General features: G+C 37.3%; 1 protein-coding gene across 2 annotated transcripts in view; it reads right to left on the reverse strand.

Moving 5' to 3' along the window:
- Positions 1-7,147: 7,147 nt before the first annotated feature.
- The window catches only part of SNX4 (sorting nexin 4), a 62,134-nt gene continuing 53,874 nt past the window's right edge, over positions 7,148-15,407 (reverse strand). For both annotated transcript variants that reach the window (XM_030858987.2, XM_060298192.1), the window contains 4 exons: positions 14,583-14,682; positions 12,456-12,601; positions 11,064-11,178; positions 7,148-8,318 (listed from right to left, as the gene is read on the reverse strand). In XM_030858987.2, coding sequence (XP_030714847.1) covers positions 8,271-8,318; positions 11,064-11,178; positions 12,456-12,601; positions 14,583-14,682 — 409 coding nt within the window. In that variant the 3' untranslated portion in view covers positions 7,148-8,270. The remainder of the gene's footprint in view (positions 8,319-11,063; positions 11,179-12,455; positions 12,602-14,582; positions 14,683-15,407) is intronic.

Raw genomic sequence — 15,407 nt, forward strand, 5'->3', positions numbered from 1 at the left:
CATTTTCTTTTTTTGTAGTATCTTTGTCTGGTTTGGGTATCAGGGTGACGGTGGCCTCATAGAATGAGTTTGGGAGTGGTCCTTCCTCTGCAGTTTTTGGAAGAGTTTGAGAAGAATGGGTGTTAGCTCGTCTCTAAATGTTTGATAGAATTCACCTGTGAAGCCATCTGGTCCTGGACTTTTGTTGGAAGCTTTTTAATCACAGTTTCAATTTCATTACCTGTGATTGGTCTGTTCATATTTTCTATTTCTTCCTGGTTCAGTCTTGGAAGGTTATACCTTTCTAAGAATTTGTCCATTTCTTCCAGGTCGTCCATTTTATTGGCATAGAGTTGCTTGTAGTAGTCTCTTAGGATGCTTTGTATTTGTGGTGTCTGTTGTAACTTCTCCTTTTTCACTTCTAATTTTATTGATTTGAGTCCTCTCCCTCTTTTTCTTGATGAGTCTGGCTAATGGTTTATCAGTTTTGTTTATCTTCTCAAAGAACCAGCTTTTAGTTTTATTGATCTTTGCTATTGTTTTTTTTTGTTTCTATTTCATTTATTTCTGATCTGATCTTTATGATTTCTTTCCTTCTGCTAACTTTGGGTTTTGTTTGTTCTTCTTTCTCTAGTTCCTTTAGGTGTAAGGTTAGATTGTTTACTTGAGATTTTTCTTGTTTCTTGAGGTAGGCTTGTATAGCTATAATCTTCCCTCTTAGAACTACTTTTGCTGCATCCCATAGGTTTTGGATCGTCGTGTTTTTGTTGTCATTTGTCCTTCTAGAAAACTTTTAATTTCAGTTATTGTGTTGTTCATCAGTTTGTTTGCTCTTTAGTTCTTCTAGATCCTTGTTAAATGTTTCTTGTATTTTCTCCATTCTGTTTCTGAGATTTTGGATCATCTTTACTAACATTACTCTGAATTCTTTTTCAGGTAGATTGCCTATTTCATCTTCATTTATTTGGTCTTGTAGGTTTTTACCTCGCTGCTTCGTCTGTAACATATTTTTTTGTCATTGCATTTTTTTTTTTTTTTTTTTTTTTGGTGGATGGGGCTGTATTCCTGTCTTACTGGTTCTTTGGCCTGAGGCATCCAGCACTGGAGTTTGCAAACAGTTGGATAGAGCTGGGTCTTGGTGCTGAGATGAGGACCTCTGGGAGGCCTCACTCTAATTAATATTCCCTGGGGTCTGAGGTTCTCAGTTAATCCAGCAGTTTGGACTCAGAGCTCCCACCACAGAAGCTCAGGCCCAACCTCTGGCCTGGGAACCAAGACCCCACAAACCGTGTGGCGTGGAAAAAAAAAAAAAAGACCCCACAAACCGTGTGGCATGGGAAAAAAAAAAGAAGAAAAAAGGAACAATACAATAACAAAGAATAAAAAACAAAATTAGAAAGCTAAAAAAAAATTAGGAAAAATAAAAATATAATTGAAACAACTGCAACAAGGTAAAATAAAACCAGAACAGAAAAAAAAAAACGGGGGGGGGGGGTGGGAACAAGCCAAAAGGATCAGAAAAATAACAAAGTATAAAGAATAAAATAAAATTAGAAAAATAAAAGATTAGAAAAAATAAAAATATAAATGAGTCAACAACAATGAATCAACAAGGTAAAACAGAACCCCAGTCTAAAAGAGGAAAAAAGAAAAAAAAAAAAAAGTCTTGGCTATGGGGGGCGGAGTTTAGGTGGGGGGGGAAACAGGCAAGGGCGGGGTTTATGATGGGTGGGACCTAGGCGGGTGGGGGGTGACGTTGGAGCATGGGGCGGGGCCTAGGCTCAGGACCTAAGCAGCTGGAAAAGGCCTTGGGGCTGGGGGCTTAGGCGGGGCAATGTTTAAGTGTGGGGCGGGGCTTCTGTTTAGGACCTATGCCAAAGCAGATAGGCAGCACTAGGCAGCACGTCCAAAGGAGGGCCTCTGGAGTGTGGAGTTCTGGAGTTTGGACGTAGGGCCCTGCCTGAGGGTGTGTGGGTGGGGTTTAGGGCCAGCACGGTTGGAGGGGGTCTCCGAGGGGGTCTCCGAGTGTAGAGGTAGGGCTCTGGGTGCGGGTGTAGGGGTGGAGCTTGGGCTCTGCGCAGCAGGAGGGACGCTCCAAGGGTACAGGATTAGGCCCGGGAGCCCAACAGGCTCCCCAGTGCCTAAGGGGACAGGGAAAGCACTGGCCCCGTTCCCTTCCATTCCTTCGCACCCCTCCCCCACTGTCTCCCCATCCCCACTGGACTCCTAACCGTGGGTGGGTCCCGCTGGGTGTAGGAACTCCTCCCCTCCCCCAGCCACCTGTCAGGGTGCCAGTCCCGTAGGTCCGGCCTTTACTTTTGCTTCCCATCCCTCCCTCCCACTCCTTCAGGACCCGTGGGCAGAGGATCAGGCCCGGGATCTCAGCAGACTCCCAGGGGCCCAAGTGGGCAGGGGAAACCTGGCCACGCTCCCTTTTGATCCTCTGCCCTCCCAATGGTCCCCCAATTTCCCCCTTTGGACGTGGGATCCCTTCCCCTCCCCCAGCCACCCCTCAGGGGCGCCAGTCCTGTCCTGCCTCCACTTCGCCTCCCCCTCACTCCGCCCCACCCTGCCCATCCTATCCAGTTGCTGGGGGTTCCTCCCGTCCCCTTAGGTGTCTGTGGTCCCCCGCCGGTGCCTGGTAGGTGCCCTAGTTGTGCCGAGAGGCGAATTCCGCGTCCTCCTAGTCTGCCATCTTGACTCCGCCCCTCCAATAGCTTCTTGAGACAGAGTGTATAGGAAGAGAAATTGAGACTGCATATCCAAAAATGTCTTTGTTCTGCCTCACACTTGATTGACAGTTTGGCTGTCAAGTTGGAAATAATTTTTCTCCAGAATTCTGAAGGGATTACTCTATTCTCTTCTGGCATCCAAGAAATTTTGCTATTGAGAAGCCTAATGCTGTTCTGATGGCAATTTTCTGTATATTAAATGTTTTCCTGACGACTTTTATTCATCTGAAATTTCATGGTAATGTGCAATGGTGGTCTCCTAAGCATATGGAGAAAGGGTCAGGACCCGGGCATCTAACTGCTCTTGGTATCGACTTTCCACCAGCCCCTCCCCACACCCAACTCCACACTTGCTCCTTCTTACCAGTGTTCCTGTTTCCTCTAATTCCTGAGTCTTTCTTGGATTCTGCTGTGCAAATTTGCTTTCTCATTAGTAGCCCCAGCTATAGGCACATAAGTTTGAGCTGCCACCGTGTTGCTTATTCAATTAATACTCCTCCATCTTTTTATCTTCCAAAATTTTGTGAACATTTCTTGTACACAGTGTCTCTTGTTTCCTTTGTCCTTAATGGTACTCAAAAAAATATTTTTTTCCTTACTGCCATTTTAGAGGAACTTTGAGAAGGTACAAAGATAAACCCAAAGCACAGTCTAAATCACTATAGTATTTAATCGGAAATCTTCTACAATATTTGATGAAAGCCTTATTAATGCTATTTTTGTTATTACCGTATTATTGAATTTCCATCTTAATTTCTGCATAATTATCCATATACTCATCTTTATCATTAAAGCTTAACATAAAATTTGCTTTTGATATAAACTTGCAAACTTGAAATTGTACTAAGAAATTGGTATTACCTAATTCCCTCCCTTCCTTCCCTTTTTTTGTATAACTGCTGAATTTTTGTATATTTTCTAAATAACTGTACCAAAATAGATGTTTGGCCAGGCCACTGGCTTAATAGCTAGTAATATTCCACATTATATAAATATATATATTTCATTAACACCTCACTACTCAAAGTGTAACCAGTAGCACTGACAGTATCTGGGAACTAGTTAGAAATGCAGACTCTGAGGCTCCACTCCTATCAAATCAGAATCTGTGTTTTAACTAGATCCCCACGTGATTCACAAACACATTAAAGTTGGAAAACTAATCTAGTATTTCACCATAGCGTGCCCCTCTCTCAGGTTTCCCCTTCTTGCCCCCATTCCCAGAAGTACCCAAGACATTTTCCTTTCAAATGTCTTACAACTTGAGTATGATGAAAGTTACCTTTTCTATCCCTCCCCCATCCTCACGGGTCTGTCCCAGAGGGTCTCCTCCAGGTCTCTGCTCTTCCGAAAGGGAAAAGCCTCGAAAAGTACACGCTCTAGAGCCATGTTACTTGGTTGGGTTCATTTAAACTGCAGCTCTAGTTAGTTACAAGCTGTGGGACCTTGGGCAAGCATATCACTGCACTGTACCTCAGTTTCAGGTGTAGTAGTAATAAGGATTTAATGCATGTTAGCTATCATCCTCTGAAATCAAGGCCTTAACAACTGAATATTTAGGAATTTCTCCGTATCTTCTGCTGATGGTGCTTCTATCACACAGGTGTGTGAAAGGATGTTTTATTCATTTGGACTTTTGCTACTGAATCAACTGGTTCCACCTTCATCTGGGTATGATTTTATAAATATTTGCTGAATCAACAGATTCCCCAAACCTTTTGGACTTGTGGAGTGCCCAGGAAGTGAACATACTTCCTGTTAGAGCTTTAAGAATGAGGGATCCATCTTCTTCAAGGTTCAACAAATATTCTGAGAAAAATGAGCACAGGGAACAATAGGGGCGGGAGGTAGGTGAAGGGAGAAAGGCAGAGGAATTTCAGCATTGGTGGGAAGAGAGGGGGAAATGGGGACAGATATTGTCTAGAGGGCAATTGTCTAGTGATGGACTTAACTTTCCCAACTTTAAGTATGATGATGGCTGGAGGTTTTCCACAGATGCCCTTTATCAGACTGTTTCCTTCTATTCCTAGTTTCCTGAGTTTTATCATGAATCAGTGTTGAATCTTGTCAAATGCTTTGTCTACATGTTTTGAAATGATCATGAAGTATTTCCTTTATTCTGTTAATATGGTGCTTATAGTTATTGACTTTTAATTTTAAACTAACCTTTCATTCTGCAATAAACTCTACTTGCTCATAAGGTATTATGCTCTTTACATATTGCTGGATTCAATTAGCTAATAGTTTAATGATTTTTGCATCTATGTTCATGATATATATTGATACGTCACTTTCTTTCCTTGAAATGTCTTTCACCAGTTTTGGTATTAGAGTAATACTTGTTCTCATTTTTTCAAAAAGTTGGTAAAAGTATTCCCTTTTCCCTATTTTCTGAAAAGTTATGTAGAATTAAAGCTTTTCTTCCTTAAATATTTGATAGAATTCACCAATAAAGCCATGTGGACCTGAAGTTCTTTTGCAGGAAAATTTCTGATAATAAATTTCTTTGATATAAGGCTATTTACATTTTCTGTCTCATATCAGTTTTAGAAAGCTATTATTTTTCAAGAAATTTGATGACTTCATCTAATTTATTGGTTAAAATTTGTCCATTATTATCCTTTTAACGACTGTAAGATCTATAATAACATCCCCAATTTCATTCCTGATAGGGATAATCTGTGCTTTTTCTTTTTCCACTGAGTTTTGATAGAGGTTTAACTTTATTACTCTTCTCAAAGAACGAACTTTTGGCTGTGTTAACTCTATGATTTACCTGTTTTCAGTATCACTGATTTTTGCTCTTACTTTTAATATTTCTTTCTTCTACTTACTTGGAATTTATTTATTTATTTAATTTTGGCTGCGTCGGGTCTTCATTGCTGTGCACAGGCGCTCTCTAGCTGTGGCGAGCAGGGGCTACTCTTCGTGGAGGTGTGTGGGCTTACTGCAGTGGCTTCTCGTTGCAAATCATGGGTTCTAAGCGTTCGGGCTTCAGTAGCTGTGATGTGTGAGCTCGGTAGTTGTGCTCGTGGGCTGTAGAGCGCAGGCCCAGTAGTTGTGGCGCACGGGCTTAGCTGCTCTGCGGCATGTGGGATCTTCCCAGACCAGGGATCAAAACCTGTGTCCCCTGCATTGGCAGGTGGATTCTTAACCACTGCACCACCAGGGAAGTCCTTACTTTGAATTTAATTTGCTCCTTTCCCCCCTAGTCCCTTCCTTCCTTTCAAATATATAAATATTTAAAGCTATATAGTTTAGGAAGCAAGTACAATTTTTCTGATTTGGCCCTTTGTTATTTTAATTTTCAGGGTTACTAAACCTTGAAAGAAACTCCTAAATTTTTTTAGGGAAAAATTTTCAGGAGAATCAGTAAATTCTACCCTGGAGGAGAGTAAGCATATATATCTAAAAAATGATTATAAGGCTATAAAAAGCCTAGCATTCCTCTTACATAACTCTTGGTTTTTCATTCCATTCCAAGCTGGGTGTGTGTTTATTCTAAAGATGCTTGAATTTTAAGAACCCCCAGTTCCTTTGTTGGATGCTATGCTGTAATTACCAGTGACTCATTCATCAAGTTTTTGGATGTAAATGAAGGCTAGGTATAACTTCAGTTAATTTTAATGCTTTGACCACACTAACTGCATCACTAGTACACCGTCAAGATGAAATTTTCCTCTGTTACTAAGTATTTACATTTATGTAATGAGTCTTCTTTCTTTAGTTATTGCTTATATTATCTTTTTATATTTATCTTTGGAGATCTAACTCACCCTTTAAATAATTCATTTTGAGTTCTGGTTTTTAAATACAGAAAAGGGTTAATGCATATAGATTTTCTTTATACTTATTATGAATAGTACTAAAAATGATTTCCATCATAAAATTTCATTAAGAGTTCTTTTTTAAGGAATTATTGTGCTATCAAATGAAACTTTTTCAAAATCAAACCATCAAGATATTCCTACTTAAATATACATACAACCAAGTGAATATTTGTATATTTCAGAGAAGATCATCTTTTAAAACATAGGTATCAGTGGCCTTTTCAAATTAAGTTAGCTAGTAGAAAAAAATCTAATACATTTTATATTTAGTCTAAGGTTAGGCTGGAAGAAAAGGCTTTTGATTTTTAAAGGTCAAGCTACTTTATTTCATGAGCCAAGAGATGATACAATTCAATGGAATGAAATGTGTACCTATCAAGATGACTTTTGCTTCTAACAATTTTATCTTTTTTTGAAAAAAAAAAGGTAGAATTTTTAAAATCATACATCATTTCAGCATCTTATTTTTAAAAAACCCAACACTTTGGCATAAGACAAATTTATACAATTAAACACTTCAAAATATAATATGCCATATATTATTTTTCCATAGGGCATCAGATACTAATAGGTACAGGCCACTTTGTTAAAATAACAAAACTCATATGAAAATCAACACAATACTTCATTTATTTATTGTATAAGTTTGGCAAAGAGCACAAAACTTCAGCAACATTTTAAACATGTAAAAAAGTCAAATGCTGAACAGTACTGGAAATCTTTTTTTACATAATTAGTAATAATGAGTACACATGTAGGGTTCTGCAAAGCTAGCAAAATACCAAGGGTGCTTGGCTCCTAAACATATACCACAAAAACACACACACAAAAGCAATATAATTTATCTTTACAAAAATTACAGCCAAGCAATAAAAAAGGATGTTAATAATGAAGATACTAACACATATGTTCACTACATATATCTTATACAATGAAATGCTACACTTTGTACCCTGAAATGCCATGTGTAGAGAGCCAAGCAGAGTCAATCAATTTAGGCTCATCACTGAGGTTAAGAATTATCTGAGAATTTAATGCTTGTATGTAACATACTCAATGAAACCTTGCTATATACCAATTCCTAGATCACAACAATGTATTTTACTATATATTTGAGAAGTTGTGTCTTCTTTGTTGGCAGTGTAAAATTTTTGACTAGTATCAAAATTCTGGTAAAACACACATTGAAGGCATTTTCTAGTGTATGCAATGTTTGGGGGCATTAAAGAATGTGGAAGAAATTCTTAGATTACACACTAAGTTTCTGCTGAGGTTTGTCAAACCAAACAGCTCAACTATAAGGCAAGGAAAATTAACCCCCTATAACAGATTAGTGGGTCTTACCAAATAAAGATAAGAATTCAATCTTAGGAAAAAACTCCCTACATAAGCAGATCTGAAACAGTGGGCACTAAAACGAACATCTAAAAATTACCTAACATCTTGATATTCAGTCATTGGTTCAGAAGCCTGACAATTTGTTGGTATATTTTATCTAATTAACATTTTTAGAATCAGCACCAGTCCCCAAAACCTCAAATTATAATATTTAATCTTCACTAAAATACACCCTTTTGTGCTATATTAACACTACAATCAAATTAAAGAAAGCTGAATTTACTCAACTTATTATATATTTTTGTGTATACTGGTAGCAACTTAAATTTTTTTATTTACTTGTGCTTCTGTTTTGGGGCACTTTGATTGAAGAGAAACTCATTTCACAGGATTACATCTTGCTAAAGCATTCCTTAGCATTGGTCCAAACCTGAATTCCCTTTAAAAACAAACAAATCAAAAAAAACAAAAACAAAAAGAAAACTTTTAAAATGTGATTTTGGAAGGATTCTGAAAGCCCAAGTATTTGGCTTACTGGTATGCTAAGTTTTACTTTTTGGGATAATTAACAAGTCCAGCAAATAGGACACTTCTTCTGGCAATAGCTAATATAAGTCAATGTCAAATACTTTTGAAAAAAGTAATAGAATCATTTGAGCCTATCTTCAAAACAGAAAGAACTCCTACAACTTCTTTTTGAAAAACTCATTTACTCTATTCATATCATTTCTATTTATAAACCAAACAAGTTCTGTAATATTTGAAACAAAAGGAAAAATTTATTAGTCTAACAATTAAATATAAATTAATGAATTATTAATTTATTAGTCTAATAATCAATATTTTGATAATTAAGTACTAAGTTATCAACTCCCTTTCAATGGTTATAGCAGGCAATTTAGCAAAAAACTAATATGCTATAATATAACTAACACGCTTAAACAAAAATGCATGTTTGAAACTGGGAAAAAGTGCATGTTCGTAAAAATGTAACAGTAAAATCTAGAAAGTGGTAGAAATAAAGGTATGTTTTCAATAAACAAGATATATATTTGCCAATAACTGCTAATTTATGAAGAAAGAATATTTTCTTTAATATTAAAGTTTGTCAATATTTATTGAGGCTTCAAACAATAGGAAAAAAATTAATCTTTTTAGCTTTTCTTCCTCCCTGATGGAATACAAAAAAAAAAACAAAACCCACAAATATCTTTTAAAATGTCCCAGATTGCCTGGATAAAGTAGTATCTAATGGAGTATTCGTTGGTAGAATGGATAAGATAGATCTCATGTGCACCGTCCTAGTAAGACATCCATAAGACAGCAAATGAAAAAACAAAAGCTACACACTAGCACATATAATGCAATCCTGTTTTTGTGGGAAAGGAAAGTGTATATTTTCTAAATGACTGTATATGTACAAATGAGTCTGAAAAGATAAACATGAAGATGTAACAGTGTTGGGTTTTCAAAAAGGGATTTGGGGAAGGAGGAGGAGAATTTTTACTTAATATGCTTCTGGCTTGTTTGAAATTTTTATAATGAGCATATATGTTATTTTTATAATTTTTTTAATTTAAAAAGATAAAATAACGTGAAATATATAGATACCCACATTTACCAAAAAAAGATGACTTGACTTCTCGTACTTAATTTTAAGTTTCTAAAGAAAATAGCACTGTAGATTTTCAAATATAAGAATCTACTCCACTTAGGCAAGAAAATAAAACATGAAACACTGTAATACTGTTCCTAAGAAATAAGGTAAACATACACTCTTACTAATCTCATGTGAGTAAACTCTTGTTTACTCTAGTTATTATCTTAGGATACACCAGATACCCAACAGTGTGTCCGCACATATCTACAGTAATATCTTGTTTATCCAGAGATTACTTTTTAGCACCCTTCAACCCGCTCACCCTAAGCAAAGTGGCAGGGGGAAAGTCCTTTGAGCCATTACACAAAATCTACATTCTTGGAAAAAGAAGCAAATGGGAGATCACAGGAACCTATTAATGAATCTTTTATAGGAATAAAACAAAACAAAACCAACTCTAAAAACCTTTGTTTTCTGATCTTTCAGACCACCAAAGAGTTAAAAAGGCAGATTAGAAAGACGGTAAACGTGAAGCGGCAGAAGGAGCTGATGGGATGACAGCAGCAGAGACAAAAACACCCCAAACTACAATATATTCAACCATCAGCATTTGCAGATTGATCAGTCATGGTTTTAACTTCTCAAGTGACCCCAAAGATCTACAACATGAAGTAACTTACAATTTCGTTGAGGCATAACTATAAATTTGGCCCAATGACTAATGTGTGAGTCTGTTGTTTCTGTCTCAAAACATCTTTGTTGTCTACTGCTATTTCTCGTCATACAAGTAAAAAGGGCTAAGAAAGTGACGGTTCCAAGCCAGAAAATACAAACTTTGGACAAATTAAAGCATAAGAGTGTTTGTATGAGTGTGATTTTTTGCCCTCTAAGAATGTCTTAATAAATATGGGAATCCATCTTACTATGTGATATACTGAGATAAAGCATGTTAAATCGCTCAATAAATTGCGAAGTGCTACAGAAATGTAAAGCGCGGGAATGACTGGTGGTCGCACAGGCAGATCCTGGGTTATGAAGAAGAGGTTAAGGAATATTTTGTATTTTGTTCTTACAACAGCGTTTTAGAAAGATCTCCATCACTGCCAAAACATTTATTTTAACCAGAATAAGCTTCAACGTCCTTGCCTTCTACTGAGATGTCAACTACGTGAAGGGTTTACTCTGACAACAAACCATAACGCAGCCACGGTTTCCCAAAATAACGCTGAAACCATTTTCCAGTCGAAGTATGTATCACTGTTAGGAATGGTACTGTACTGCCCTGTCCAAGGGCAGTAACCCTGGGACGTATAACCAAAGTACTGTTGTTAGTACATATTTTCACATACAAGTTATAAACGGGGCATACAAATTTGGAACTTTAGATGAGTAGAGACTCGGTAATTGATATTTTGATTATGACCCTTCTTTCAAAATTAAGTAGAGAAACTGGGAAACATTCTGGAAGAGGAGAAGAATGGACTTAAAAATGATAAATACTTTGGTCCAAATAAGAAACCGATTTTAAAGAAATGTGCAGGCACTTCTGAATATACTTGTACCTTCACTGAAACCAAAACCTACCTTTTTGCACATACTGATCTGCATGACTGCATAGCTTATGAGGGCCTCCTTTAAATCATGGTTCTTTTGTTCTTTGAAGCGTTCAATATCAGCCCAAGCATTTTTGACAAATTCTCTGAAATAAAAGGTATAGTCATTATTATTATTCTTATTTAAATTAAGTAAACTACATATTATGAATTTGAATAACCACTTCTCATCTGAGTTGGGTTTTTGTCTATATAGAGGAAAAAGCTATTGCGTGTATAAGATAGTTCTATTTTTTCTCGTCCTAAAAATTACAGTGGGAGAAAAAGCAGTCATACACTCATCTACATTTTAATAATCTCTATTTTGCCACAAGAATTCCAGCTTCAAATTATTCCCATAAAACAGATGTAAATGGCTCCCTGAACCAGCTCATAAGCTAACAGGTGCCACATGAAGTTGCCTTCCTGGGGTCACTGGAAAACATACATTCTTTTCAACAAGATGGATTATGTATCACATTTATCACGTGCTTACTTTAAATGACAACTAGAGTTTTTAAAATTCTGAGAGCAATTTGTCTTTTTTTTTTTTTTTTTTTGGCTGCACCGCCTGAAATGCAAAACTTCCCTGACCAGGGATCGAACCCACACACCCTGCAGTGGAAGTGTGGAATCTTAACCACTGTCTTTTTAACTCTACTCGTGAGAGTTTAGTTTGACTTACTTGATGCCGGAAGTTCTAAAAATTAAGAAAATCACCTCCAAATCAGTGATACACTCTTGGTCTGCCTTGGTCTACTCAACAACTATCAGATGAAAACAACAATATGAAAAATGAGCCCAACAGTCATGGCAGACCTTTGAGAACTGAATTTCTAAAAATATTTATGGAATAATTACATTCCAAGCCCTATGCAAGGTGTTGGGACATAAAGATGAAAGAGACATAGTCACTGACTTTGAAGGGTTTGTAATTTAGCCAGGGACAGTCACACTGTACAACCAACCACCCAATACAAAACTGCCATGCAATAGTGGCATGAACCAAGTGCTATGACAGCCTGTGAGGATAAGAGAAAGCTTCACAAGAGAAGTAATGCAAAAGCCTGGCACTGGAGAATGATCAGGCTTTTAACTGACAGAAAAGGGCAGAGGGAATGTGCAAAGGATAGAAATCATGAAAAGTACAGGAAAATAATATTATGAAGCTTAGATACTTTCTTCTTCCTCTTTCCCTGACACTAAAACAACTGTTTCTACGCAACATGATTTTTGATTACTTAAATTTCTTAGGAATACTCAATCACTGCATTTTAGAAGAACAGGCTACATCCAGGGACACTGGTGAAGCTGGGAATGGTTATAAACAATCTGTCACAGAGTCTACATGTCTAGCCATGTTAAAACACCACAGCATTTTTACCTGCCTTCCTGATTTTTAGACTTAAGTTGTTGTTCTCCTTCATTTATTTGTTCTTCTAGCACCTTTATTCTGGCTTCTCTCTGCTCTGGAGTTTCTTGACCAAAGAGCTTGGTAGTCATTCCCTTCAAAGAAAATGTTCTCACGGTCTAAAATGAAATAGAAACAGATGAATGGATAAACAACACACATACACTGAAATATTTTTCAGCCTTAAAAAGGAAGGAAATTCTGACACATGCTACACAACATGGATGAACCTTGAGGACATTGTGGTAAGTGAAATAAGCCAGTCACAAAAAGACAAATACTGTATGAGTCTACTTATATGAGGTATCCAAAGTAGTGAAATTCACAGAGACAGAAAGTAGAATGGTGACTGCCAGGGGCTGGGTGGAGAGGGAAACTGACAGTTGATATTTAATAGGTACAGAGTTTCAATCTTGCAAGATGAAACAGTTCTGCAGGTTGGTTACACAACAATGTAAATGTACTACTGAACTTTACCATTAAAAATGGTTAAGATAAAGATCTTATGTTCTGGGGCTTCCCTGGTGGCGCAGTGGTTGAGAGTCCGCCTGCCGATGCAGGGGACACAGGTTTGTGTCCCGGTCCGGGAGGATCCCACATGCCGCGGTGCGGCTGGGCCCGTGAGCCATGGCTGCTGAGCCTGTGCGTCCGGAGCCTGTGCTCCGCAACGGGAGAGGCCACAACAGTGAGAGGCCCGCGTACCGCAAAAAAAAAAAAAAAAAAAGATCTTATGTTCTGGATATTTTACCACAATTATTATTTTTTTTTTTAAAATGGGGAAATAGCCATTTCCTCCCTAGCTCGGACAGAAAACACCACAAGCCTTACAACCAGGGGGCTACTAATAAGATTTCTAACACTGGAAAATATGGAAGAATCAAAAAGGGAAAAATTTTAACTGAGCTTCTTCATCATATGGAAAATTTCTAGGTGACGTATTAGGCAAGTTACTTCTTTATGTTAGTGATCATATTTTTTCTAATTACTCTGTGATATAAAAAATAGATAAAATTCAACAGGCAACAGTGGAAAAAACTAAATAAACTATTTAAAATCTGTGTAACTCACACTAAAACTTGGTATCTATTAATAAAACAGGATGCCTAAATCCAAGCCTCAAGCTTCACTGCTTTACCATTTCCTTATTCTCCGGAGTTTACTGAGGGAAACACATTTAGGAGTAGAGAACCAAGCTCCCTGAAAATGGACTGGGAATTTCCCCTGGATTTTAAAAATAAATCAAGACAGTGTCTACCTGTTTCATGCAGAGGTCTTTTCCCACATATCTCTATGTGAGTAGCCCATAAGCACTTTCACAAGTAAAGTACTTGTTAACTATGAAATGATTCATAAATGGTGGCATTGTAACTGCTTTTTTTTTTTTTGCGGTATGTGGGCCCCTCACCGCTGTGGCCTCTCCCGCTGCGGAGCACAGGCTCCGGACGCGCAGGCCCGGCCGCTCCGCAGCATGTGGGATCTTCCCGGACCAGGGGCACGATCCCACGTCCCCTGCATCGGCAGGCAGACTCTCAACCACTGCGCCACCAGGGAAGCCCTGTAACTGCTTCTTTACTTCCAGATTGTGTGCTCTCACCATGACGGCTTTCTTATTCCAATGAAATAGCTGGACAGTAGAAAGCTGATTATAAAAATGATCTAAGTCCAATATAATAAGATAAGGAATTTTCTTCACAAGTATTCACTGTAAGCATTTAAGAATAAAGTACACAAAAAGCTCCCTGTTAGGAGAGAGGCACTGATTCTAAAAGGGCAAAGTTATCTAAAATTTCTATAATATACCAGGTAAAATTAAACCTGGCAAAGGTTATTATTTCAATCCCAAAGAATAATGTTTTTTCACTTGGACTTAATCAGAAAAGAGATGGTTCTTATTACACACAGCAATGTTGGCAAAATTTCTTACAACACTATATAATATGTGTTTTAATGGCTTACATCCTTTTATATCAAGATCACAAACAAAAGAATTATAAAGTTGCCCACAAATTATTTCCCTGTAAAAGCTACGGGCATCCTGCAGCCCATTCCACTTAAGGTTTGCTGTAATAATACCAGAGACCTAAATGGAAAACCACTCACCCCAGTTGCCAGTTCCTCACACTGCTGCTTCTTGGATGCTAAGTCCTGAGCAGCCATCTCCAAATCATACTGCATAAGTTCATGTTTCCTGCACACAGCCCTAGGGATGAAAGAAAGTGCTGCCATTTAATTTTTGTGGCTTCTCCATTAATATGTTAAAAAATTTTTTTTCAAGGGTTAAGGGGAGGCATTCACGTCTTACTACAGTCGGAACTTTTATATACAGAATTTTCAAGTTTAAAATGTAGTAGCCCAACATTAAAAATTTAATCTAGCAGAACCTAAACATAAAAACTTTATATATACTTAAAACAAAAAAGGTTGTTTTCCAGATACTTGCAACATTTTTTTCAATAAACATACCATTATCACATACATTTAAAAAAAGCTTTTGTATAACATAGGAACTAATGCTATAATCTCACATTACAACTGAGTATTGTTTAAAAAGACATTATCTCAAAGCTTTCTTCTTTTTATTTAGAAACCTCTATTAGTTTTTATTTTCCTAAAAGTAATCCATGCTCACTGAAAAGAAAAAAAAGGATTCTAATACAGGAATGCACAAAATAAGTTTCAAGAACGCTCTCTTTTCCCCAGTTCCACTATCCAGACATAATTCATGTTAATAGATAGTATATATCGTTCCAGACTTTACCTAGGCATTTACAAATACACATATCCACCCACCCCCAGTAATTCTACATCTTTTCTGTCTCAACTATTTATATACCAAAGACACATATGTTTCTGTATCAATACACATTAATCTTTTCTATAACTTAAGAGCTGCAGAGAATTCCACTGTGTTCAGCAACTTTCTTT

This window comes from Globicephala melas, chromosome 4 (assembly GCF_963455315.2).
Source record: "Globicephala melas chromosome 4, mGloMel1.2, whole genome shotgun sequence".
Taxonomy (NCBI): Eukaryota; Metazoa; Chordata; class Mammalia; order Artiodactyla; family Delphinidae; genus Globicephala; species Globicephala melas.